Raw genomic sequence first — 27,995 nt, forward strand, 5'->3', positions numbered from 1 at the left:
CAACACAAGTGCGCCTCAAGGAACAATATCAGATGCTTAATCATATTTTAAAGTTGTCTTCTCTTATTCTAGCCTATAAACAACGTATATACACATCATCATCATCATAGCTCTGAGGCCTAGACTACTGCATAGTTTTACTTAAACGCAGGCTAGTGAAAAGACATGGAAGACACGAAGAAGATCATCTGACCGCTGAGGAATTTCTTAAAACAGAGATGATGTCAAAAGTAACGAAACGCACGTCTGAAGACTATTCAGCGAACAGGTTTGGCGTCAAAGTTACGCCCTGCACCGCGCATTCCTTCACCCCCCCACTTGGGAGAGGAGGACATCAGCCGCCTCACTGCAGAGAGGATGGAGCTGTAGTACTGACATGACATGTCGACTTAATTCAAACTGCAAATCATTTGGACAAAAACATAAGGTAATGGACTTTTTTGTAGATGACATGGGACTTTGCTTTTCACATTTCAGCTCTACATTATGTTTTTATGGGCAATTGTTCATTATTAGGCTAATAAATTCATTATAATGTTGTCAGCATGTCTAAAAGAGTAGGCAAGAGATGAAACAAAACAACATTTAATTGTTCATAAAAAACTCATTTTAAAAGATATTATTTTAGACAGAAATATTTCTTGCTATGGTTACTAACTCACAAGAGTGGTCTGTCGTGATCAGGTGGTATTTTTGTACAAATGTAGAACAACTTATTTTCACTTTTAGCATAAATTGCACATTGTTTCTTTTGACCCCATCAGTAGAGACAAAAGTAACACATGGATGGTTTAAAAGTAACACAATATGCTAAATATACTTGCTTAACTTTGTTTATAATAAATATTTCTGTCTATTACTTTAATATGTTAACTTGCGAACGTATTTTGTCCTTAATTTATTTTTTCCAAAATTTGTTAAATGACATCTTCATTATAAATTTAAATTTCAGCTCTATCAAATGTTTCAAAAGTAACCCAACAATCCAAAATTAAATAATTTAGAAGTGTGCCACATGTTTATCTGTAGCTAAAGCTTTAGTGACTCAAATAAAGTCTTATATATATATATATATATATATATATTATCTCTTTTTAATACGCTTTGCAGTAAAATACAAATAACTAAAGAGCATATTATCTTTACAGAAACAAAAGCTGAAGTATCAATTCAATCCATTCAAACTTGTTTGGTGAGTGACGCCAGTCAGAAATAGTTTCACGGATAAACTTGTTAGACTTGTGACTTTTTCGTGGTAGATAAGGAAGTGTTATCTGCCTTTTACAGTCAGAAGGTATTTTTGTTCCACAATGCCTAAAAACAAGGACAGCTTGAGGGAAAATAATATTGCAAATTATAAAATCCCAATTTTATATATTTTTGTGTCTATTGAATGAGTGTAAAGAGAACCAGAACTAAAATTGTTATTTACTTTTTGGTGGTCCAGAATAAATTAATCAAGACAAGCAAACTACACTTTTAAATAAAACAAAAAAAAAATGAGTTTGTATGGCTGGTTTCACAAATAATCTTTAATAAAAGCATTATTTGTAGTAAAAAATACTAAAGATTTTAAAAATGTTATTAACAATAAGAAAAAAAAATATTTTAAGAATTGTTTACTGAAAGGTTCTTTTTAGGAACCAAAAATAATGGTTGCAGGGCAAAAACCTCCTTCTGAAATTATTCAGAATTATTTTTAATTCTGTTTATTATTTTTAAGAGTGTACCAACTTGAACACAATCTGAAACTCACTATTTCAGGGGTCTCATTGATTGTTGCTGCGTTTTGTTCTGTTTTTTTGTGTTCACACTTATTGATATTAACTAGAGCAGAGTTTCTTTACATCAAACCAACCCTGTCAAGATGAACCCATACTTAATGTCCTTTGCTCTTCATTCTTTCTTATAGCAATCATGAGGGACCGACTAAATCATCTTCTGACCATCTCAGAGACCGACAGTCATCTAGAGGAGGTAGAATCTGACTCTTTCAGCAATGTGGATCTGGAGGAGAACTTCAGCCAGCAGGCTGTCATTTTTGACAATGGTGAAGATATGGAGTCTGTGCTTGACGAGGCTCAAGACACCAGACGTGAGATTCAGCTCATCCGCCTCGAGGTCAAGCGGCTCAGGGACCAAAACACACGAATACTCAACGAACCGACACGTACAAGTTATGTAAAGCGTGACGCCAATGCCATCGCAGGTGACATCAAGACCCGTGGGGTGGACGTTTTGGCACGTCTACAAAAGATGGACGCCCACGCCAAAGAGCTGCAAGAGGAGCATGGCATCAACTCAGCAGTAGCCAGAATCGCCCGAACACAGTATGCCACCCTGAGCAACAACTTCCAAGATGCAATGACCGAGTACAATGATGCTGAGATGAATCACAAGGAATCATGCAAGCGTCACATTCAACGACAAATGGAGATCGTCGGTCGAGAGGTGTCAGGTGACCAGATAGAGGAGATGCTGGAGAACGGTGAGTGGAACGTCTTTAACGATAACATCATGTCAGAGGGCAAAACAGCTCGCTCTGCACTCAACCAGATCGAGCATCGACATCGGGAACTGCTGGAGCTGGAAAACCGACTCAACAGCCTTCATGAAGTCTTCCTGGATGTGGCGATGCTTGTGGAGGAGCAAGGACCCATGACAGACTACATCTTAAACAATGTGCAGAAAACTGATGCTGTGCTTGGGGAAGTGCTTATCAAACTGGCACAGGCCAAAAGACATGATAATAACAACCCCTTCAAGAAAATGTTCTGTGGATGCTTTCCTTGTGCTAAAATCTGAGTGAATGTAAACAGACTTGTGGACCTGAGCTTCTGATGACCTTTGAGTGTCATTTAAAAATGAAAAGAAAGAGATGTGTAATGAAAAAGATCACAGATTTCTGACGCAAAGCTTTGGTCTATAAAGAACTGTTTGATAGGCTACTCTTGAAGTGAACAGCAGTCGTGCTAAGAGTACATTAAACACCTAACACACAACTGAAAAAAATGAAATGACGTTCTCTACAACTATACAACATTTAGTCCTCACTACTTGTCTTCTTTTCCTTTTGCAGACTGATACAAACTGTAAAAATGGTAAATCACATTTAAGTGTTTGAGGTCAACAAAAGCAATGGAGAATTAAATCTGATATTTGACTAGATATTGTGTGGGATATTCATAGGCTATAATTTATTATTATATGTGAGATTCTTATTAATCTAACTGAACATGCACTTACATTAATCCGGAATATGAAGAATTTGTCATGTCTTGCCATATTTGCAAAGCATGTTTATCATATTTTGTTTGTTTTGGCAATCAGTTTCTCTGCAAGTTTATTAGAAAAATATCAGCTAAATAAAGGATCAAATAATGTACTGTAACTCTTAAATTGTCTTTTTTTAAATGAAAAAACAGATGCAGGTGTAACCCCGCTGGTCCTATACCTCCCAACCCGATTTGAACTGGGATCGAACCGGCAAATCAAATGGGCAGGCTGAAGACCATGGTCTCTAGTGTCTGTCGCTGGAGCATCTTTGAAGGTCAGAGGAGAGGTGTAACTGCATAGCACTTCACTAGCTATGAAGTGCCCCCCCCCCCCCCCCCCCCCTACCTTACTTCCATCCGGGTCATGGCACCACCAATAAAACCCCGCCGGTCCAACACCACCCAAGCCACTCTGAGCTGGGATTAAACCGGCAACTCTTTGTATGAGAGACTGTTGCTCTAACAAGGAGGCTAAATACCATGGCCTCTAGTGTCTTTCACCGGAGCACCTTTAGAGGTCAAGGAGTGAGGTCTACCTGCAAAGCACTTCACTAGCTGGCCTCTGCTACACTCACCCCCTTAAATCACACTTCCATCTGGTTCACGGCACCATTGTAACCCTGTCGGTCCTACACCACCCAACCCGCTCCGAAGTGGGATGGAACTCTTCGTACGAGAGTCGGTTGCTCTAACAAGGAGGCTTAAGACCAGGGTCTCTAGCTTCTGTTGCAGAAGCACCTTTAGAGGTCAGAGGAGTGAGGTTGATCTGCACAGCACTTCACTAGCTGGCCTCTGCTACACAGAAAGTTTTTGTTTTTACATGATTAATTTTTTTTTTCTGAATAGTTATTAGATTTTTTTTCAGTGTTTTAGTCTCAAAAGAAGAAGAATTATAACATAACATTTTATAGCAAAAGTATATTATATAGGCAATTTTAAATAACACAACAATAAGTTGGCTTTATCAAGCTTTGCTGTATACCTAATTTAAACATTTTCTCTTGTTTTTTCATTGTTGTATGCTAGTTAAATCTGTGTTTTAATGAAGGCAGTTTGAGTACATTAAAACCACTTAAACATGATTTAGGATTAACTTTTACTGTGTTTTAAATGAGAAGTCATAGTCAAATAATGCAAGGTTTAATACGTTACACCATCTACAGTAACAAGCCAGCCAGGCTGACAACTTTTTTATTGTTTTGTATTACAGTAGGGGTTTTTTAATGCTTCATTCTGATTGAATGACAAACATTTTAGGGTGTGCACTTATTGTCACATAAAAGCCCAGAAAAGACCCAGGCAGATTACTATTCTATATCACTTAAACAGATTTTAGATTACTGCAAATCACCAAGATGCAAGTGTCAAATCAAACCAACACAAAACAGAAGGCTTTGCATGAGATGTGTAAGAAACTACTAGCACACATCGGAGCTGAAGAACAAAATCGTAAAATATAATCTCTGATCACACTTTATTTTGATGGTGCGTTAGTTGAATTGAAGTTATATTGCATCTTCATGCCAACTAATTCTCATTAGATTATAAGTAGACTGTTACATTGGGGTTAGGGTCAGTGTAAGTTGACATGTACTTCCAAAGTTTCTTATAGTCAGTTAAATGTCTGTTGAAAGAGCAGTATTAACATATTAAGCAGACGGTCTACTAATACTCAAATGGATCACCAAAATAAAGTGTTACCCAACCTCTTACCAATACAACCTTAAGTTTTATAAACCATATAAACAGAATAATTGACTACAGTCCATTGAATTATTAAAAAACAATTACACTCTAATAATATAACACTTCATATAAATTAGGCCATTCTTTAAAATTTCACATCAACTGAGACAGGTTCCATGTTACGTTGACAACACAAAGAAAACATTCTCATAGAAAGTTCTCGCTCTCTTTTTAGCCTGTCTAGTCTAATTTTGTCTAGTTAGAATGGGGAAACATTCATGTGTAAACTTTTTATTTAGTTTATGCATGAACTTTATAACTACACAGATGCTGTTTCTCACATGACTAACATTTCCTTATTCCTAAAATACCATACATGCCACAGATGTGATCTATTTTTAACAAAAAAACAATCTTTTATAATAATGACTAAAAACTTATTCTTTTAGTATTTTTATATGCTGTTTTAAAAAAAGGAACCTCAAAGCAATTTACACAAATATAATAAAAATACACAGAAATACAAGAAAAAGTTCAATCAAAGCAACAACGGGAATAAATATATGTAAACAGCTATGGAAATAATTACAAGGAAATTCTTAGTTTTTCTGGATTGATGGGAACTATGTATGCATTTAAGTAAAATGGTGACATTTGTTTTAATCCATACAGGTTTGTTATAATGAACATTGACTGCTTTTTTGTTTTGAAAAAAATTAGTTAGAATAAGAGTTTTTATTTGTTATTAAAAAGTTTTTAAAAGAGTTAGTCAAGTTTTGTCTAAAAAACATATGAAACATCTGAATGTGGTAAAAGGTGCTATTTTTTAAGAATAAAAATATGTTTTGTTATTTAATTAATAATTTTAATTTATAAGAATAAAAAAAGCTCTTAATCACAACATTTTTATTTAAATATTCAGAAATGATCAGCCGCTTTCAGAAAAAAAAGGTTTTATTCAAAACACATAAATATAGATAAATTATCATTTATATATCATCAATTAGAATGCATGTACATCAATATATGAATAAGTATATACTGAGCTTTATTGAGGCATTTCTGTGTAGAGTTTGCATGTTCTCCTCGTGTTCGCGTGGGTTTCCTCCGAGTGCTCCGGTTTCCCCCACAAATCCAAAGACATGCTATAGATGAATTGGGTAAGCTAAAATTGTCCTTAGTGTATGTGTGTAAATGAGTGTTTCCCAGTGATGGGTTGCAGCTGGAGGGGCATACACTGTGTAAAACATATGCTGGATAAGTTAGGGGTTTATTCCATTGTGGCAACCCGAGATTAATAAAGGGACTAAGCCGAAAAGAAAATGAATGATGAATGAATGAGCTTTAATGACCTCTGATTCTTATATAATAATTAATAATAATACTATGGTATTTGATCATTGCTGACAATAAAGCATGTGGACTGTGATCTAAAATGAATAAAGTGAATAACAGACTATGCAATAACAATAAATATCACACTTTGTTAGTAACTGTCAGTAATATAAATCTTCCATTCTAGTAAAAAAAAGGCTTCAGTAGTAAATAAAATAAAAATATGAAATTTGCAGTGACCCTAATCTTCAATTAAGTGGCTTGTGATTTCAAGTTTCCTCAGACAAAGATTCATGAAGATTCAGATCTAGCACAAATCCCTTTTAGACCATCTGAGTTTTTCCCTTCATCAGAATCTCAACAGTCTTCTCCTCCTATAAGGCACAAAAAACAAACTGAAACACTAAAAAAAATTGTCAAACTTTATGAACTTATATACAACCAAGTGTGATCATAAGAAATAGCTTTAGTTTACTCACGTTTATGTACCAATTGGTTCTAAATTTATTTATTGCCCATTTATACAGCTGGCTGTAAGGTGCAAGAACATGTAGATGCAGATGTGGGACGGTGATATACGGAGGCACGTGGAAACCTAGACTGAAATACGATCACATTCTCATTTTATACTAGCTTCACTCAAAATTAGTACTTGATAAATGATAATGAAAAATGAAAATGAATGAAAAATGAAAGAAAGGCATACCTGATGTCTTTCAAATCTGTCACATTGTTGGCTTTCAGTACATTTCTTCCCATCTCTGCCATCCCCCTAACTGCAAATAATAATCACAATTTATTCATACATTTCCTATATAATCTCTCTATGTTTACGTGATTTAAATATTATTATTATTAAAATAAATTAAACATTAACCATATCATCACCATTGTGTTGTGCTGTTTTAGAGAGATAGAATTTTTTGTTTGAGAATTTAAATGATGCTCGTTTTGCCAGATGTAAAATAAGCCTCTGATGTCCCTAGAGTGTGTATGTGAAGTTTCAGCTCAAAATATAGGACTCTTTGGTTTTATAACTCTTTGAAACTGCATCTTTAGGCTTAAATCCTAATTGTGCCACATTGGTGACTGTTGCTTTAAATTCAAATAAGGTTGTGCTTTTTTTTAAAAGAGGGCGGAGCTACAAATGCCTACGTGTCAGCAGAGTGGCAGATTAAATAACAGGACTAACATCTTATGCTAATAAGCGAGAAATCGTCACTAATTGACGGGGATTTCCTGTTCTGATGACACGTATAATGGGAGAATGTCAATCAAATTGTTTCTGCTTTTATGAAGTGGGATGTAAAAGAAAAATTATATATATTTTTACTATTAGAAACAGGTTATATTCAGAGACTTTTGCAACATAACTGTGTTTAAACCCCTTATGAAAGTGATTTTTGCATAATAGGTACCCTTTAAAACAAAATAAAAATAAAATAAATAAAATGTTTTGCTATTTAGCACATAAAATGACAATTGGTGAAAATAACAAAAATATTCCAGATTATAGACTACACAATTTGTTTTATTTAGAATAGCTAAAACAAACAAACAAACAAGCAAAAAAAATATTTGGTTCTAAAAAGCACAATTGTGGGTCGAAATATATTTGAAAATATTCGATTTTACCCCCTTGTTAACAAATGTGGTTTTCAGTTTGAGTAAGTCAAACAAATTATGAACGCAAATACTAGATCTTGGAAATGACTTATAATGCACCTCTTCCTCTGTATGTCTTGTTTTCAAGTGCAATACATTTTACTCTGGAGACAAAATGGTATCAAATAAGAAGCTTAGTTCTCGTTTTAAATGGAAATTAATTAAAATGTTCATCAAAATGTTCAAAATTCAAGTTTACCATTAGAATAAGAATATATAAATGCCAGTGGTCTGAAAAGAATTTACTTAATTTAAATGAAAAAGTAATTTTTACCTAGGCCTGTCACAATATCTGTTTTTTGTTGTACAACATATTGCACCAAAATATATTGTGATAAATGTAATTATTATTGTCATTTAGGACAATATTTAATATAAGTGGCAAGATTTTATGCCACTCATTATATAATGCCAGAATGACAATATAATAGCATCACAATGCAAGTATACACTCTTCCAAAGAACACATAATATTTCATTCAATCCTAGTTATTTTAACAATTTAATAGTTAGGCGTTGGAATCAGACTGCGAAAACACATCACCTAAACAAATAAATAACAAATAACTGTTAACAAAAAAGTACAAGGTAAAAAGTAACCAAGGCTGCAATATCTGCTACCAGATCTCTTTTCAGTTGTTAAGGTCCCACATAAAAAATATATTTTAGTAAATATGACAGCGTTTTATAAACCATACTGACACTGACATATTTAATAAAGATAGAGAGGTTGCACAATGAGCTAAATTCTTGCTAGAATTGATGTTTATGTATGGGTGATATATATTGCATCAACAAAAATGATTGAGGTTATGCCTATGTGTTGCGTGATAAGTTGAAATAATGATTATTGTGACAGGCCTAATTTCCCTCACAGTCATTTGTTCATGTTTTACCCATAAATACTTTTGTACAACTTTGGACCCAAGACTTAATTATCTGTTTTAAATCAAGTAAATGTTGATCTAATAATGTTTGGGAAGTAAAAATACTAATATATTCTTATACACTGTAAAAGACATATTTCCGCCTTATTGCTTTTAGTTCAGATGAACTGTTCTAGTCATCTAAACTTACAATAATCAAACTGACTTAAATATTCAGTTGAAATTTTGTACACCTTAAATATTTTAGTTGAAACCTGATTTATTAACTTATTAAATATATTGTTAACTTAATAACATCTGTTGTCATGACAGATTGACACATCATTTTTTTACATGGCATATATTGAACTTTTAATGGAATGACTTGATGTAAAACCTTTTCAATGCCTTAAACTCTATATATTACATATATTTTTAAGACTCAGAGAAACCCTGATCAGGTTTCAATGGGGTATATGCACACAGGCTTTTAATTTCAGTCAGCCAGCCCCAGGGCTTCTGGTGAACAATCATCCCATACAAAATCACAGCATATAGGATCTGATTTCTTTAAAAAAAAACAGTGATCTTTACTGCCTGGCTGAGATTCGATATAAAGTGGGTCTCAGATCAAACAAGAAGCACTGCATTACATTAATAAAATTATATTTTTTCTGTGCCATGTCTTTAAAACATGGAAATTAATTTTACCCCAGTATATTCAATGGAGTTACTGTGCTAGCCTGCTGCTAATGACGGTGCCTGCATTTAAACGCTTTGTCATCTCTTTTTACGCTGTAACAACCATGAATGCTTAAGTGTATTTAACTGATTATAATTGAATTACATTACAACATCAATGCTGTAAAAGGAACCTTATGAAATTGAAAATAGCCACATAAACATTTCACTGGAAGTTCATCATTGCAGGGGCGGACTGGCCATCTGGCAATTATGGGAAATGCCAGAAGGGCCAGACCGTTTTTTAAATGTGGGCCGGTCAGCTATTTTTTTTTATTTTTATTTTTTATATGTATAGTTTTTACATGCAGGCAGCTTTTAACTCTTGCAAGATGTGAGTATTATGATGATGATGATTATAGTAGTAATAATAATAATAAATGTTAAGCATTGGCGCAATCGGCAATGACCGACTGGTTTGAGATGGGCCGACCCAATTAGAGGTTATGCAGACGTAATCAAAATCTGGCAAGAATGTCAAACAAACAGTAAATGCAACACAAGCTGATTGTCAGAGATGGACCATAAAAAAAGGAAAGGCGGTGCCGAAAAGCTCACAGAAAGCAAAAAAAAAATGTCTCTAAAATCAAACGCTGTCAAATGCATAAATTTAACTGAAATAGTCTCGAAAGGGGGCAGCGCAGGGGCGCAAGAAGGTCGCTATTTCGAGCCTCGGCTGGGTGAGTTGATGTTTCTGTTTGGAGTTTGCATGTTCGTGTGGGTTTCCTCCTGGTTTCCCTCGCATGTGCCCTAGGTGAATTGGATAGGCCTAATTGTCTGTAGTGCATGTATGTGAATGTGTGTGTATAGGGGTTTCACAGTGAGTTGCAGCTTGGAGGGCATCTGCTGCGTAAAATATATGCTGGGTAAGTTGGTGGTTTTTCCGCTGTGGCGATCCCTGATTAATAAAGGGACTAAGCCGAAAAGATAATGAATGAATAAAATGATTGCATAGATAAATTTGTTATAAATAGGTTGTTTTTGTTCCAGTCACATGCATTAAATGTTTAAATATGTAGCACATATGGTACTGCTTATATTATTTCACCATCTGTACAATAATATGAGTAGTGAATATGCGTGTCCGTACATGGGGCTGTGTCGGTGTGGTAATGTGGGCTGGTGTGGTTACAGTGCCAGGGCTGATTTTTAGTCCCAGTCCGCCCCTGCATCATTGGCTGAATAACACAAGATGTGCATAAAGCCCATTTTTAATTTCTCTGTCTGTTGCTGTCCCCTGCTGGCTGCAAGTATAAAAGCTATTCCTAAATCATGGTTAGTCACAAATAATCAAATGCCACTCCACAAAAAACACACAATCTTACCAAGACTTATGTCATCTGCATAGAGCGACAAACAGCTATAGATGTGTTTCTTTGGTATAACCAAGTAGTGATGAGGTGCACCTGGATTGATGTCCCTGAAGCAAACAAAGTCCTCATCCTGTCCAAAAATAAACAATAACAATAATCACATTATATTCATCTACAGCTAGATATATTAAATAGAAGTCAATTTAAGCACAACAAAATGACTATGCTTAATACTACGAAAGTTGTTTTTATCATATATTCAAAGTACCAGTGTCCATTTTATTATATTGTTTGTTCAGCAGAATCAGCACTGTATATGGCAAGATGTTTTATCATATATGCAAAGTTCCAGTATACATTTTATGACTCTAGTACTTAATTTTGAGGGACTAGTATTTTTGTTAATAAGTACTTGTCTACTTAATTACTAATGCTTATTTTTTTAATTTACATATTATGGCTATTACTCAATAGATACTCTTAACTATTAATTAGACAGTAGTAATTAGTCATTAGCAGGGTCAGACAGAATCTGAAGAAATTTTGTAAATTTAAATCTGTAAATTTATGGGGATTTTTTGGGAGCATAATAACTAAACACTTATTAACTTTTAACTTGTTTTTAGGGTTTACAATGCAAATCCAATTGGTAAACAAATATAATATAAACTATCACTGTTTTGTAGATGAATCAAATAAATTATTATAATTATTTAAATTAATATAAAAACTAATTAAAATATATCTGCACAAATGTACTTAAGTAAATATTACACTCAGTGATGGCTAAAAATCTGTCTTTTCCTCCCATTGACTTATACAGGAATCTGTAAGTGACATAAAAATGAAGTATTGACTATAGTATGAATTCCAACAGAGACTGTTTTTAATATCACATATTTATTTCTAGCTAATAATTATTCCAAGTGACTACTATCTTTTTAAAATATTCCCTGTAAACATTCATTAAATGATGGTTATTATTACTTAATCATTACATCTTAAATCTTAAGCTATTCATAGGTACTACTTATTTATTAGACCTAATAAACTGTTGTAACTTTTACTAGTAGCCACAGTAGAGATCAACTAAAAACATTACTTTTAAAAATAAATTCTTACTATTGACATTTTAAATAAGTACTATCCATCTAGCCTATATATGTGTGCTATTGTCTATTAAATAGATAGTAGCAGCTAAGCAGCAAACAGACTATCTGTTTCACCCTGTGCCTAACAACAACCATTACCTGTTATAAATTCAATTCAATGTAATTCATGGCTTCTTGGGGCTTGTTGCTATCAACAAAATAATGACTAATGAACCAAGTACTATAGGACTATCTAATGAATAAGCACTCTGCTATTATCACTTTACTAGTATCTAAATACTGGTTTAGCTAATTAATACGTACGATTGGAGTATTTAATGGAAAATTAAAAATATTTACTAGTAGCATTACAGCAGGATAGGACTACATCATTTACAGGATATATTGTGTGCACACACACGACACGTATCTATCTTTCCACTCCGTGGGTAAGTTTTCGGGGTTCCCCCGCCCCTGTCACGCGGATGAGGTCAGAATCTACGTCAGCTTTAACTTATTTTTAATTTGATATTTATAAATGTATATAGGTTTGGACAAAACAACATATAAACATCTGATTACAATATAAGAGCAAAAATCTCTACAACTATTTGTCCTCTGTCATGTTACCGCCCCAGTGAATAGATCTCGAAGCATTTGATAACTGGACCAGCCCTTTTAATGTTTATTATGACGGCTTAATTTTTCAATTTAGAGTGACAACAACTAAAACTTCCTCTTCGTAAAGAAGACTATAAACATGTAAAATTATATAAAACATTAGCTTTAGAAAGAGGAGTGAATCTGCCAATTCATGGAAGTGAAAGAAAAAATGGAGATAAGAGCAACTTAACGTACCTCTGCGAGTATCTCAGTGTATCGATCATCGCCCTTCGCGATGGTACAGAAGATACACGTTTTGTCCAGGCTTTCGTCTATGGTATCCTGCTTGTTTTCACAGAAACAGCTGTTATCACACATTCTGGCTCAATGTCCGGCAAACCGAAACCGCCTCTTAAGTTTCCAGTAAATTGTGTCAACCGCTCTTCCGTGTTCCTCCATTTAAATCCTATGAGCTCATCAGTTTTATGACAGAGTCTCGGTGATACAGTACGTTACAGTATTACGTTAGCCGCGTGTATAAAACTTCATAAATTTTGCTTACGGTTTTAGCACTGTGCGTCCTGACACTTTCGGTTTGAGCAAATCCAGAGACTGTCGTAAAAAAGCTTGACACGAAAAAAGGCGTCTAACATGAAAATACAATGTAATAGGTGAGAATTAACGGAGTGACAAGGCGAGACAAGGCTTAATAGTCTTTCTCACTAAAACCGTCACACACTTACTCACATTGCAGTATTCATTTGAACTCACAGGAGCAGGCGTTATTAGCGGACACTAAAATAGTTACATTGTGCGAATATTGCAGCCTACTTTGTATTTCTTTTGAAATATTCACAACTGTCATTTGATGGTCATGTGACCTGATGATGTCACACCAGCTGTAGCTTTCAATATTTTTAAATATACTTTTATTAATAAGTTTTATAAGTATAATAATTTATAATTTATTTAAAGACAATCTAAAGGGTGTTTAATAAAAGGAACTTGCATCTAAAAGTGAAATTTGACTATGATGTCTTTGAATAACCGATATATGAAGTATTAAATATTGAAATATATTTTTTTCAATATGTTGGTATAATTTCTTTTGTTCAAAGCAAATTATGTATTTTGATATTTATTTTTTAGAACATTCCATGTTATATAAATGTGTAAATAAAACATTTAATAGTTTTATGAACTTCAAATTACCCAATACAACATTACACATTTTTCATAAATGTCTATCACTGCAAATCTGTAAAAATGTCAAACTATATTAATTCCATCATTATTAGGTTTTAAAATATTGTCGTGTTTTTAAACCAAAAATAAAATGTAATGAAAAAAAAATATTAAATACTGATGATTCTATTTATTTATGACACGTGTGTATGCATGCTTTTCTGATTACTAAGAACAATAAAAATATATATTTTATACACACACACACACACACACACACACACACACACGCACGCACGCACGCACGCACGCGCACACACACACACACACACTTTTAAGTGTTACTTTTTGTGATAGCTTTATTAAAAAATTAATAAAGCCCATTATGAACACATGACTCCATTATATCAGAAACGAACCCATCAAATCATAGTCTGCCACTGTCACTAATCTAGATTTTCAAAAAATCTGGTAGCCTACGCTAACGTTCAGATATAAAATAATATTAAAGTTTTATTGTTTACTCATTTGGTGTTCGTTGATTTTTCTCATCGAAAAATTATTTGTCACTGCCCTCTGCTGGTTACAAACAGACACAGATCAGCCTTACTGACTAGACTCCATCAGTCTGAAACTTTTTGATGCAGAAAAAATTCTAAACAACAGCAATAACACTTGATAGTTCAGACCAGACATTATAAAAACACACTAACACGATTCACATTAAGGTTACAGTTTTGTAATGGTTATTATTCTGATTGTGTCAAATGTTCACAATCTTGTAATAATGTTCAGACACCCTGTTAAATTTCAGTGTTTAATATATGCTATAAGCAATTATTAAACCTTTGGCAGGTCTTTACATTGGGAAATAAAACATCAGATGAACAACAACAACATATTGCGTGACCAAAAATAAGCCAGAAACTGATAATTAAATGCATTAACTAGTCATCAGCATTTACTCGTCCTATACTTAGTTCAAATGTTTTAACTTCTTTCTGCTGCAACACAAAAAGAAGATATTTTGAAAAATGTTGGAAACCTGTAACCATTGACTTCCATAGAATTTGTTTTTCTGCCAACACATTATTATAGCTGTAACTGAATAATGTAATTAATATGTACATTAAACATCATTGAGATCTAATGATGATTTAAGGCATTATCATTAACTCATTCTTTCATGAACTCCCATGTGTAAATGTAACACTTCTGCACATCTGACATTAGAAATAATCGAAACGTGTTCTATCTACATCAAAATGAACAGTTTAAGTCCATAAGAAGTTAAGAATGAGTTAATGATAATGAGTTATTGATAACGTGCCCCTCCAAGTAAAGCAATGACATAAAGATATTAGCAGGTCACAAGAGCATATTGGTTATATTTAGCTTAAACTAAGTAAAGATTACAAACTAATTTCGAGAGAAGCATGTGATATGATTAATCACTACTGGTCTCTCATCTGTAATCAACAAAAATCAAATCAGATTGATCCAAGCCTACAATCAAGAGACAAATTTTGCTCTACTGCCTTTTCTTTGTTTTGGAAGAATCCCACCTTCCACCCCATCTCTTTCATTTCCTTCTTTTAAAAGAGGGAGCTCTCGAGACCTACCTCATCTCAGACCCCCCTTTTTACTTACTGACCAGACGGGAGCCCTGGGTTGAATTATCTCCGAGATCAGGGTTCTCTCCTGGGACAGCATCCCAAACCTGACTAACAAGTAAGCTACAATCATTTACAAACGAACTCACGTTGAAGGTAAAGTTAGTTTATAATAAAATATTATTTAGCTTACACATTAATAAATCATTATTCAGGGATTATTATGTAAAGTGTTACAGTTTTTCCTGTTTGGTAGGCCATGGTTACCGGTTTCCAGCATTCTTTAAAATATCTTCTCTTTTGTTCAATGGCAGAAAAAACTCCTAAAGGTGTGGAACCACTTGGAGGTGAGAGCATTTTATTTTTAGGTGAACTATCCCTTTAAAGCAATGCCCGTGCAACAGCTAAAGTTTAACCAACCATTGGGTCATGAACCTTAACAATGATCCCCAAAACACACCAGCAAATCTACAATTGAACAGAAGAAAATATATCAAGGTTTTGCAATGGTCCAGTCAAAGTCCAGACTCATTCTGACTAAAATGCTATGGCAAGAGTGGTGCCCAAAAAAACTCAAAACTCCTCCAGAATGATCTAAGTAAGAGACTGATAAGAACATACAAGTGGATCTACAAGCATCTTAATCATGGGTCATAGGGTTTGTCCCCTGTAGCTTTCCTATCTCGACTTTATTCTGTTAATTAAATGATGACACGTTGTGAGATGTGGTGTCATGTTGAGGCTTTACATTTCAAATTATAAGACCTGCTAAGTTTTTTGGTAGAGAAATGTATAAATTTCAATAGGGTGGCCTAACTGTTTCACATGGCTGTATATGTGACACATAGTCTAGTGTAATTGTAAAGAAAGTATGCTGTATACATAATTAATACAGGTTTTAAAGAGATGTAGTCCATTCAAAATGAGAATATGCTGTTAATTTACTGAATTGTTTCTTCAGTAGACCATTGTTAAGGCTGTGGATTAAAGATGTAAACAATGTAAAAGTGATAATCCACCACAAAATAAAAATGTACTTACTATTTATTTGACCTCAAGTGTTTCCAAACCTTAATTAGATTCTTTATTCTGTTAAACATAAAGAAATTATTATTTTGAAGAACGCTAGAAAGTTATAACCACTGACATCCTTAGTAGGAAAAGCAAATAATATGTAGGTTACTTGTTTTCAAGATTTTTGTATTCAACTAAACAAAGAAGCTCAAACTGACACGACTTTCTGACATGTACATGACATCATTTTCAGTTTTGGCTGAACTATTTCTATAGTTTCTCGCACTTATCCATCATTTCGCTTTAAGATACCTTTAAAACATTTTCATGGTTTTGCTTTTTTACACTCTCAAAAGTAGCAATTTTCACTATGAATCATCAAGACCCACGGTTTTAGCTCAAATTCTTCTTTAATATTGATGAAAGTCACCTAGATCTTGCATAGCATTATCGCTAAAATCACTTTCAGAACTTTTTTTTCCCAAGATGATGAATATAAAAACATTGCCAGTCAACCAGCATCATTCTGCAATGAGAAGCTCACTCAAAGCTGCAGACGACAAAATTGCAGTGTGTGTACTTACTTTTACAACTGTAAAAAAATGTTCACTGGCCTCTGTGAGTTAAGAATGCTAATACAGGTAGTCTGAAATGTCTATAGTACTGAGGAACATTCATAAAGCAAACCACTGCCAGACATCAACAAACCACAAATCAGTGAGTTTATAAATAAGATATAAGCATACAAATAGGTAGTTCACAAAGACAAAGATTTTCGCTGGTTGTTCAAACTGCATCTTTAAAATGAGCTTAATCAAAACAATTCTTATATTTTTTGGGGACAACTTAATTGTTTTACGTTCAATTTACTTAAATTAAATTTATTTGTGTTTGGACAACATGACGGAATTGTGAGGAACCTTTTTCACAATGTAGGCTGTAAAAGTTTCAAGACCGTTTCAAGCTGTTTCAAGTTTCAAATGTTTGAGGAACTCCATTAAACAGAAATTAAAGAAAAAATAAACAGGGGGGTGAATAATTCAAGGGGACAAGTAACTTTTATTCTAAATCTTGGACCTTATACTTGAAAGAAAACATGACCAATAAAAAATATTAAAATCTATTTGAATACTACTTTGGCTATTGTTGTTATCCATTAATTTTGAAATGTACTTTTTATTTTACAAGAGACGCTAGAACAATTGTATAGCTCTGTAGAAATAATAATGATAATAATAATTATTATATTAAGTTTTTTTAATATTCAAATGGCTAAATTCTGACTTACGAAAAATGAATTGTGGTGGCAAGTTTGTTATTTGCCTATATATTACAATAGACCACAGTTTTCATTAAAAACCTTGATAATGTACATGATGTAATACAATTGTATTTTTAAAATACATATTTATCATATTTCATTATTCTAACTATTCAGAAAATATTTTGTTATGATGACCATCAGACTAACCACCAGATTAAAAAGTGCTTAAAATATCACCTAAATCCAGTATTTAAATATTTATAGTTAAATAGAAAATAAGCGAATAACTGCAAAAAAAAGACCACTTTTTCAGAGATAAGAAAAACCCCTTTAATCAGGCTGTCTAAGGGCCTGTCAGAGTCAAGTTTACCTATAGTTTAATTTGTTTTCTCATATTGTTTAACGAGCTGATAGCCTACATTTCACTGTACCCACTTTGGAATCGAGCCACAAACTTGACAACACAACTGTTCTAAAATAACACCTGTGGACAAGCAGCTGACATTTTAACGTCAAAGAATTCAAAGAAATGAATATTCTTTTATTAAACGCTGAAAGTCCCGCTTTGGTGGCGTGGGTTTAATATAGCCTAACATGTGCAGCAGCCCCCGCCTGTTTACGGGACGTCCGTCATCTCTCACGCGCACTGCAGGTGCGTGGAATCGTGTGCGCGTCGAACGCTCCGCCCCGCTCCTTAGATGCAAACGATTGAAGAAAAGTCGCGGTCGAAAGCTGAACTACGTTACTGACACATTTCAAAACTCGAAAGCTGTGAGAACGACCAGCACGCGCTTCTGTACCTTCTGCAGTACGCATACCTTTTCATTTAAGACTCTATTGCAATTTTTGTTGTTCATTTATCTGCCATTTCGGTTTGAACGTTTAGTTTCATAATGATACGAGCTGAATGATAAAGTTTTCTTTTCTTATTTTAGATGTGTTCGGATGAAGAGCGCGGGATGACGGGGAGCTCCGGTAACGGAAAGTTGCGCCAGTGGCTGATCGAGCAGGTGGACACTGGAAAATACCCTGGACTCGTATGGGAGAACGACGAGAAGAGCATCTTTCGGATTCCGTGGAAGCACGCGGGCAAACAGGACTACAACAGGGACGAGGATGCTGCGCTCTTCAAGGTACAGTCACTCTGAACGTGGAGGGAGATGAGCAACAAAACATGCAGCAGTCTTACTCTGCTAATAGGCTAATTGTGCATTTAAGAACAAAGTAAAAATAACTGACAGCCAAAAAGCTGGTAAAAGGTGATATATTATAATATAAAGTCACTTAAAAAGTAATTAAACGTGTTCACTTAACAAAAATAATGCGAAAGTTTGTTTTATTTTATTTTTGTTTTATTTAAGGATTAAGATTAACTTTTAACACTAGGTTTGCTGTAATATAATTGCATGTAATAACACACATGTGGACAGTAAAATTAAAGTTACCACATTATTCCTCTAATAGTTATGGTGCAGAGAGTGTAGAGAAGCATGTCTTGATGCTCGGTTTTGTTATTAAAACACACATAAATAGTTTTCAAAGCATGTTTATAAATTCAGCTTTTTATATTTATCTAGCAGCGTGAAGTTAAATACATCTATAATTATATAGCTGAAGTTATATTGTATCTGGCTTGAAGAATTAAGTTGTGCATTGTTTGCATATTTCTGTTCGCACATGGGTCGCAGGGGAGCCCGATTTTGGTGTCTGAATCAAATTTCGCAAAAGCGATTTTTAAATATGTAGAAAGTATATTAAATTCAAGTATAGTGTCCACTTGGAAGTTTGTAATGTTATTCAGTGTAACAGATATGCTATCGATATAAAAGTTAAACAATACATGACCTGTTGAATAAATAAAGGCTCATATTTAAGTATAGTTTGACATTTTTTGGCAAATTAGTAAAACTTAGTGGTCTAAAGTTTAAGAGGAAAAGTAAAAAAAATTAAAATGTTAATTTACTGTTTTTGAGCTGCACTGTGATCTGTTCTAAATGAACATCCCTGACTAAAGAAATGCCCAAAGAATATTCTGTTAATTATGGTAAATGTATGAAATAGGCCTACATTTTTTTTTTCTCAGGAAAAAAACTGCACAGGACATTTATAATATAATTAATTTGTCTAATATATAGTATTTGACACATATATAAATGAGTTAGCACATATTTTGTCCTCAGGTAAACACTTTTGATGCTCATATTTGTTTTTTTTTTTGTTATTGTGTTTGTTTTGAAAGTGTGTAATCAGGTAGGAAGGAAACATTTTCACGAAGTGTACAGTAGTTTACACACTAAAACTGTAAATCAAATATCAACAAAAACTAAAAAACAAAAATAATTTGAAACCTAATATTTCTCTTTTTTTATGGACATCTGATGGACTCATTTATTGACATATCCTACTTTTTTGCAGGCTTGGGCTCTGTTTAAAGGCAAATTCCGTGAAGGGGTCGACAAACCTGACCCACCAACCTGGAAAACACGTCTTCGTTGTGCTCTTAATAAAAGTAATGACTTCGAGGAGATTGTGGAGCGCAGTCAACTTGACATATCGGACCCCTATAAAGTATATAGGATTGTCCCGGAAGGATCTAAAAAAGGCAAGAGACAAAAAAAAAATCAACTGCACTCTGAAAATCAACATTCAGCACCTTTATATTTCATAATACTGTCAATGAAGGTTATCAAGCAGAGTAAAGCCTCAGTGAAAAACAATGTAATGTTTAACTGTTGCAGGATCCAGATCTATTGAAGACTCGCAGTCTAACTCAGGCTCTCCCAATTATCCAATGCATCCAACTTATGCACCAGCACCATCTCAGGTTAGAACTAAACAACATTTTAACTCCTCCTTTGGTTTGTTTGTGTTTTGGATCACTCACCATATGTGCTTGTCACTACAGGTGTGCAACTACATTTCTCCAGCAGAAAGAGGATGGAGGGAGTATCCCACCCTCTCTGACATCTCGTACAGCCAGAGCCCGTACACTTCACGCTGGGACCCTGGTACAGTGTGTTTTTGAGAGAAACTATAAGGAAGTTCATGCAGCTTGCAATTGCATTGATGTATTTGTGTATGTGCAGGTTACCAGTTCAGTGGCTCCTTCTACAGCTGTAATGCATCTGATCCACAGCCGTCACCCTTCACTCTGGACACCAGCATGAGGTCTGCTGAGGCCATGGCACTCTCAGGTACTGTATTACAAATGCATGTGATCAGAAACACGCTGACATACTGAACGGCTAAATAAGAGTCTAGAATTGATCCTAAAGGGATAGTTCACATGAAGAAAAAAAAAATCATCATTTACTCACCTTCAATTGGTTCCAAACAAAAAATAAGATATTGTGAAAAATGTTGTAACTTGTAACCTGTAAAGTAAAAACAAATACTTTGAAAGTGAATGGTTACAGGTTTACAGCTATTTTGAACATATATATTTATTATCTGTTCAACAAAAGAGAGAAACTTAAACAGGTTTGGAGCAAGGGTGAAAAAAATGATGCCAGAATTTTCATTGTGGGCGAATTATCCATTTAAAATACTGCGTATTGTGATTAAAAAGAGAAAAGGTTGTGAAAAATCTGCACTACAATGACACAGATAAAACACAAAGTATAATTAAGTATAATAAAACAAAAGTAGGAGACAAACAAACCTCAAAAATCCTTGAAACTAAATATTAACAAAGCAGACGATATATATGATTGAACATAAGTGTTACAATTTTCCTTATAGAATGACAACAAAATGTTAATAGCTATAAAGCTTAATAATTATACGCAACATTAACATTCATTACTATTTTGTCTAAATGAATGAAGATTAAAACACCAAAAACTAAAATTCATCACAAAATGTTAAAATACAGAATGAACAAAATATCAAAAATGACATTTAAAGCTTGGGCAAATGTAGCAGATTTAGCGTCAGATCCAAGTGTATCTGTCTGCGAACTGCAAGGCAGGATGTAATATGAAGGTGCATAATTTTTGGTAAGTTAGAGAGGCGTAACTTTCAGTTATCAATGTCCCATTGAACCATGCCAGATGTCACAACGAGATGTTGTTGGCAAGATGGCGGAACAGAGAACATTTTCACCAAATGTTTTCATGAGTTTTCTCCCAATTTATCCAACCAACTCATTTGATATATATATATTTATTCATTTAGCAACTCCACCATGCAACTAAGCCTACTCAGCATCGCCCCCTGTGGTTGCAAATAACAGTACAACGGCGAGCTTGTCAAGTATGAAAGCCTCAGCATCTCGCGGCTGTACGTTAAAACCTTTGACGAGTTGGGTTTAGGGTTGGGGAAGGTGTAGAGGTTAATAACTGTGATGGTTGGGTTAAGGGTTGGAGAAGGTGTAGACGTTAATAATTGTGATGGTTGGGTTAAGGGTTGGGGTAGTTTTACACATTAATAACTATGATGGTTGGGGTAGTTGTAGACATTAATAGCTGTGATGGTTGGGTTAAGGTTTAGGGAAGGTGTAGACGTGCATAACTGTGATGATTGGGTTTAGGTGTGGATTAGGTGTAGATTGTTAATAGCTGATGTACAGCGCCATCTGGCCGACAACATAGTTTTGACATAGGTCTCCGCTTACGCCCCTGTAAGTTACGCCTCTATAACATACTATAAGTTACGCCACTGTCTTGCAGTCCGCAGAAAGACCCTACTTGATTGATTTGTTTTGCTAAATTGTGACGTACTGTATTAGCAAATTCATTCATTCATTTTCTTTCCAGCTTAGTCCCTTTAATAATCAGGGGTTGCCACAGTGGAATGAACCGCCAACTTATCCAGCATTTGTTTTATGCAGCGGAGGGCGGGACTTAGTAGCTTTAATTGTTGTTTAGATGGAATCTGAATTGCAGATGTGAATGTTTCAGTCGGGTAAAAAAAAACAGGCGGAGTTCAAACAGACTAAATGAGAGGTAGATGAGGGGAATATCAAAACAGTAGTCCAAATTATTTCCCAGCAAAGGCTCACATTATGATTTTAATATTTTAAACTCACTAGTTCAATAGGCCATTTTGAAATTATTTAAATTGTGTCTTCCTTTTGATTAGATTATCGCCTGCATGTGATGGTGTTTTACCGAGACGCGCTGGTGCGAGAGGTGACCGTGAGCAGTCCTGAGGGCTGTCAGCTGGGCCCCAGCAGAGAGGGACAGGCCTACGCCTCACCTGGGGCTCCAGAACTGGTTGAACTGCCTCATGCTGATGGGGTGCCTCTGGAGCGGGGCGTTATTCTCTGGATGGCTCCTGATGGGCTCTACGCCCGCCGATGCTGCCCCTGCAGGGTGTACTGGACAGGAGCTCACGCACCACCGACAGACAAACCCAACAAGCTGGAGCGAGAGCAGAACTGCAAACTGCTGGACACTCACCTCTTCATCACAGGTGACTAGAATGATACATTCATGATTACGACAATTATGAACCACATGATCTGAAGGCAGTTCCAAACATTTTAATTCTGTCATAATTTACTCACAATCCATTTACTCTAAAACAGACTGAGTTTCTTTCTTCTGTTGAACATAAAGGTATTTTAAAAAATGTTGGAAACTGGTGGCCATCGACTTCCATACTATTTTTCATTCCTACTATGTATATCAATGGCTACCAGTGTGCAACATCCTTCATAATATCTTAGTTTGTGTTCGACTGATGAAAGAAACTCACAAAGGTTTGGACATTTTCACTATGTATATTTCAATATGTATGGGTGAACAATCCCTTTAAGTGAAAACAGAACAGGCTACTAAATCACTCATTGTTCTTCGTAAGAAATGACTGTCAATTATTTGAAACTGTAATTCTTCGGTCTAATAAATTCATTATTTGTATGCATCATCTTGTTTGCCCATCTCCAAAGATAAACAAGCTTTACAGTAAACAAACACGTCAGAAAGCTTTTACAGTAAATAGTGTGTCATAACATTTGTGGCTTGCCATTTAGTGAGAGTCGCAGCGTCAGTCATCTGATTTACTACTAGCTCGCGCCCACCACCCATCACAAATTCATTGAGTGTTTTGAAGCTCGTTTTCCAGCAGATGATGAACACCACTCAAATGCCACACAAGTCACATGTGCCATAATAAACATGAAGCTCAAAGTATGGAAAGAAAACAAAATACATGTGTAGTCTGAAAAAAAAAATTTCAGTTATGAGACATTTACAATTGAGTAATACACTATGACAAGCACAGCAAAACATTGAGGTTTTTTGATGACTCCTTAAACTGGTAATTTCAATCGACCTTTAATTGGAAGATAAAGATAAATACTGAGTAAGATGTTGTATTGTGGGCACACTCTGGTGCTGATTGCTCATTTTTTACTTTTAATGTTGTACTTCCACACGTTTAAATAATCATGGATGTGATATGAAAAGGTTAAGTTGCAAAGCAAAATTAGTCACATTTTGTCTGTGGTAACATTTGAAAGTACACTCATTTCCTTAGAATAGTTCATTAAATGAACTATGTGCATAATTAAAAATTAAAATTAAGTCAACATAACAGTTCCAAGTAACAACGGGTTTACTCACTGAGTAAAGTCAACTTGTTGCTTTTTAGGCAAAAGCCTTACTCACTTTTTTCTTTTTTAAGTAATATACCTTTTTAAAATAATTTTTTTTTTTACAGTGTAACAATAAACTTCTAGAACTCACAACCTTAAGTCTGTTCTCCAGCAGTTTAAGTTAGAAATTTTATTTACAGGTCTATGCTAAAGCAGTGGTTTGCTTTTTATAAACATATTTATTTGGCACCATAAAAGTTTTCCATAAAAATAATGATCCAAACTGTTTTCAACATTCAAATGTTTCTTGAACAACAAATCACTATATTAGACTTTATATTTAAAAATCAGGTTACACTAAATGATGCAATAATGAAGCTGAAGATTCAGTTTGGACATTTCTAAATATAATCAAATAGAGAATAGCTATTTATATTGTAATACAGGGTATATGCACAAATTCTAAAGGTTTTACTTAAGACTTTTTAAAGACCTTTTAATCTAGTTCTAATCAGTATCAAACCTTTACATTATAAACAGTTAAAAAACAGGTGTAGTACAATAAATCAATGAAGCACAACCATTCAACAGAAACCAAATAAGCTCGGAAGAATCAAAGCTTGAAAGAATAAATTACGCGGTTGTATTCAGCGACAGGCTTCAGGCCATGTTTAAACTTACATTTTCCCATTTTGCCAGCTGTTTCACTCTATGGTTTCGCTACATGTGGAGAGCGACACATCACCTTCCTGCCTTTGTCACAAATTACGTGACATCACCCGGATGGAGAAGCTTGGCCAAACAATCCCCGACCCAAACCAATCTCGTGGATTGAGCACACCGTTGTTAATGTTAGAAGGAAAATAATTCTCTTTCAAACACTATACAGTCAAACACATTGGACAACGCTTGAACTAAATTTAAGACCTCATAAAAACGTGATTAAGATTTTTAAATAAAGGCCTTTTAAGGGCCTTAATTTTCTCATAAATGATTTATCAACTTTTAATACTTTAAGACCACGCGGACACCCTGATGATAATAATAATGTAATTACTCAAGTAACAAAAGACATCTTTCAAAAGCAAACCAACTTTCAACTGTTTCAATGACATTGTAGATCTCCACTCTAGATCACAGTTATTGCCTTTCTTCTTTCTAGCATGTTTTTTCTGACCTCACCCGTAGCTGACTGTGAATAAAACGTCTCCTTGTTGTTTTCCCTCACAGAGTTGCAGAGCTACACTCTTCACGCCCGTCCTGCGCCGTGTTCCCAAGTGTTGCTGTTCTTTGAGGATGAAAGCACTGAGGGTCAAAGACCAAGAAGGACCTACACAGTGCAGGTGCGTCTTTTAATCCTGGACGTCTGACATTCTTCTGTTTATGCTTCTGTAAAAACTGATTAATAATTATTACAAAACACAACAATTTTATGTAAACTTACTTGTTTATTCATTGTGTCACAGGTTGAGCCACTGTTCGCTCGCCAGCTTCTGATCCTCACTCACCCGGGCAGCATGAACTACATCCGCAGCCATGAGCTCCAGCACCTGCCACCTGAACACAGCCTTTCACCCACCCAAGACTACCACAGGGTCATCACACACCACCACAACAGCGGCCCGCAAAACTGACCCGCTAAACCTTGAGTTTAACCCTGGGATAAAGCAAGTTTTAATCCTGGGTTAAAGGCTGACTTCACCTTCACCCTTTTCCTTCTGTGGAACATACAAGTAGACATTTTGAAGAATACTGAGAAGCGAATGACACTTGAGCTCAATAACTTCTGCTGTATGGTCAAGTCACATTTATTTTTAGTGTATAGCACTTTGTGCAATGCAAATTGTCAAAGCAGCTTTGCAGTGACAAATGGGCTATGAAGTTTTGTCAGTGTTTGTTTATCAATATGTCAAGTCCAATTCAGTTCATTTGACGATTTCAGTTCCAAACTATGCTGGTTTAGTTCTAAGGAATTCGCTGATGATTCAGTTCAGTTCGATGCAAATTAAAATAAAGCAAGCCAAAGGTGACAGTATCTATGTTTCTATCCACCTCTTTTTATGCACATTTTGGAAAAGTGCATAACAAATATTGGAAATGCCAAGAAGCGCAAGCATATTGAAAATGTGCATTAAAAATGGATGATCAGACAAAACGTTTTATCCTAAAAGAAAGAAAAAACGCGTGTTAGCGGTCTCACTCCTTGTAAAGCCACAGCTTATTTCTTCTTTGTCTTTTGAGGTGCAAATAAGTTATTATATTCGAAAAAAAAAGGCTGAGAGTACCTACTCTCAATTCAGCAAAATAAATAATTACTTTTGATAATTGGCACTAGTTTATCAGGGGGATGATTTTGTTCTCTTTCACTCATTGGAAGGAAACGTGCTTTATTTGCTAATAACTCGCTTTAATGTTTTATGTGATATTCCAGTTTTACGTTTAAATCTAACTCGCGTCTTTGAATGGAAACATAGATCGTGGGTAGAAACTAAAACTCCACCACTTGACAGAAATGGAGAACAAACCTTTAGGGAAAAAACAGGTTCAGTTGGAAGACCAGTTGGAGAGCCATTTCCGCAGATATATGGCTTTATGTCTTAAAGCATATCGTACGAGGTGAAAAACTTGAGGTGAACAATAATTTTAAGCTACTTATAAATTTGAAAGTGGGTTTGCACCACTTTTTAACCTAGGGTTATGAAATCCTGTTTATGAACAGATGATGGACAAGCAGTTATCAACACCAGGTGCCTTTCTTGTTTAATCAATATGCAAATGAGGTTGTGATCTCAGGGTTTCAATATTTACAATATGGAATCTCTAAACTTGACTTTTTTTTAAGCTAAATTGTTATGGCATATGTTATAACTCTGCTAAGCTTCAGGACACCTGAACTGGGCAGAATCCCTCCAGAATAATCTAGTGCTAACGAGACATTCAGACAAGTTGTGTATTGTTTACTACTGAAAAGATGCAAATCTTTTGTACAGTACTATGAATGTATCGTGTCTTTATTACCGTTAAATGTGTTACTTGTTTGCTGACATGACAAGAGAATGTAAAGTGTGAATATTAGCTTTGACTGGCTCAATGTACTGCATTCAGAATGTAAAAGCCAAAGATTTTGATGTATATAGCTTATGAGTTTAGAAAGTTGACAAAAGTTTTCATAAGGCAGCTCTTTTTGATAGCTTAGTCTGTATAATACTTGTTTTACTCTTTATTCCACTACTTTTGCTGTTTTTTTGCTATTGAGATAAAATAGGTCAAATTTGGTGTCGCTTTTGGTTTTAATAAAAACAGTGCAAAAACCTATTTAAAAAGAGTGTACTGGTTATTGACTTTAATTTTAAGGTCAGTAAATAGATGTATATAAATTAAGAGTTTTTGCAAAACCCGTTAATCATTGTTTTTAGAATATAGGCAATTTAACTTTTTTATAGTCAATGTAAATAAATGATTTCTGAAAACTGCTAAAAGCTCTGGTTCTACCTATTTGTATAAATATATATTTTTTGCAAGTTTTCTCTTCAATGTACAATATAAGTTTTTGCAAATAAACTCTTCATTCACACACAAATAAAATCAAACTAGAGAGCAAGCTACAATTTCTAAAATGATTGCTTAGTGTTTATTACAGCAGCAATGGAAAGGCAGTTTTTTATGCATTTTAACTAATGAAATTATTCTGAAGTATATATACACTTATCGGCCACTTTATTAGGTGCACCTTACTAGTACCGGTATTGGACCCCCTTTTGCCTTCAAAACTGCCTAATTCTTCGTTGCATAAATTCAGCAAG

At 34.6% G+C, this 27,995-nt stretch overlaps 3 protein-coding genes and 1 long non-coding RNA gene across 4 annotated transcripts; 2 read left to right on the forward strand and 2 right to left on the reverse strand.

Moving 5' to 3' along the window:
- The first annotated feature begins 385 nt into the window (after positions 1-385).
- On the forward strand, positions 386-3,391 carry stx11b.1 (syntaxin 11b, tandem duplicate 1). Its single transcript, NM_200862.1, has 2 exons — positions 386-427; positions 1,913-3,391. Exon 2 carries the CDS (start codon positions 1,918-1,920, stop codon positions 2,803-2,805), a length of 888 nt encoding a protein of 295 aa, NP_957156.1. The 5' UTR covers positions 386-427; positions 1,913-1,917; the 3' UTR covers positions 2,806-3,391.
- Positions 3,392-5,903: 2,512 nt separating this feature from the next.
- Positions 5,904-13,425, reverse strand: si:dkey-25e12.3. The gene is made up of 5 exons (NM_001025555.2): positions 12,831-13,425; positions 10,894-11,011; positions 7,003-7,072; positions 6,776-6,896; positions 5,904-6,670 (listed from the first exon to the last, which is right to left on the reverse strand). The coding sequence occupies exons 1-5, from the start codon at positions 12,951-12,953 to the stop codon at positions 6,620-6,622; spliced, it is 483 nt and encodes a 160-aa protein (NP_001020726.2). The 5' UTR covers positions 12,954-13,425; the 3' UTR covers positions 5,904-6,619.
- Positions 13,426-17,983: 4,558 nt separating this feature from the next.
- On the forward strand, positions 17,984-27,515 carry irf4b (interferon regulatory factor 4b). The gene is made up of 9 exons (XM_068215641.2): positions 17,984-18,459; positions 18,587-18,784; positions 20,067-20,253; positions 20,390-20,475; positions 20,557-20,659; positions 20,738-20,845; positions 22,734-23,066; positions 25,423-25,535; positions 25,659-27,515. Exons 2-9 carry the CDS (start codon positions 18,587-18,589, stop codon positions 25,824-25,826), a joined length of 1,296 nt encoding a protein of 431 aa, XP_068071742.1. The 5' UTR covers positions 17,984-18,459; the 3' UTR covers positions 25,827-27,515.
- On the reverse strand, positions 18,585-21,025 carry LOC141379247 (uncharacterized). The gene is made up of 4 exons (XR_012395745.1): positions 20,969-21,025; positions 20,743-20,848; positions 20,536-20,656; positions 18,585-20,244 (listed from the first exon to the last, which is right to left on the reverse strand). It is a non-coding gene; the product is annotated as an uncharacterized lncRNA (long non-coding RNA).
- Positions 27,516-27,995: the final 480 nt, after the last annotated feature.

The sequence above is a fragment of the Danio rerio genome, chromosome 20 (assembly GCF_049306965.1).
Source record: "Danio rerio strain Tuebingen ecotype United States chromosome 20, GRCz12tu, whole genome shotgun sequence".
NCBI lineage: Eukaryota > Metazoa > Chordata > Actinopteri > Cypriniformes > Danionidae > Danio > Danio rerio.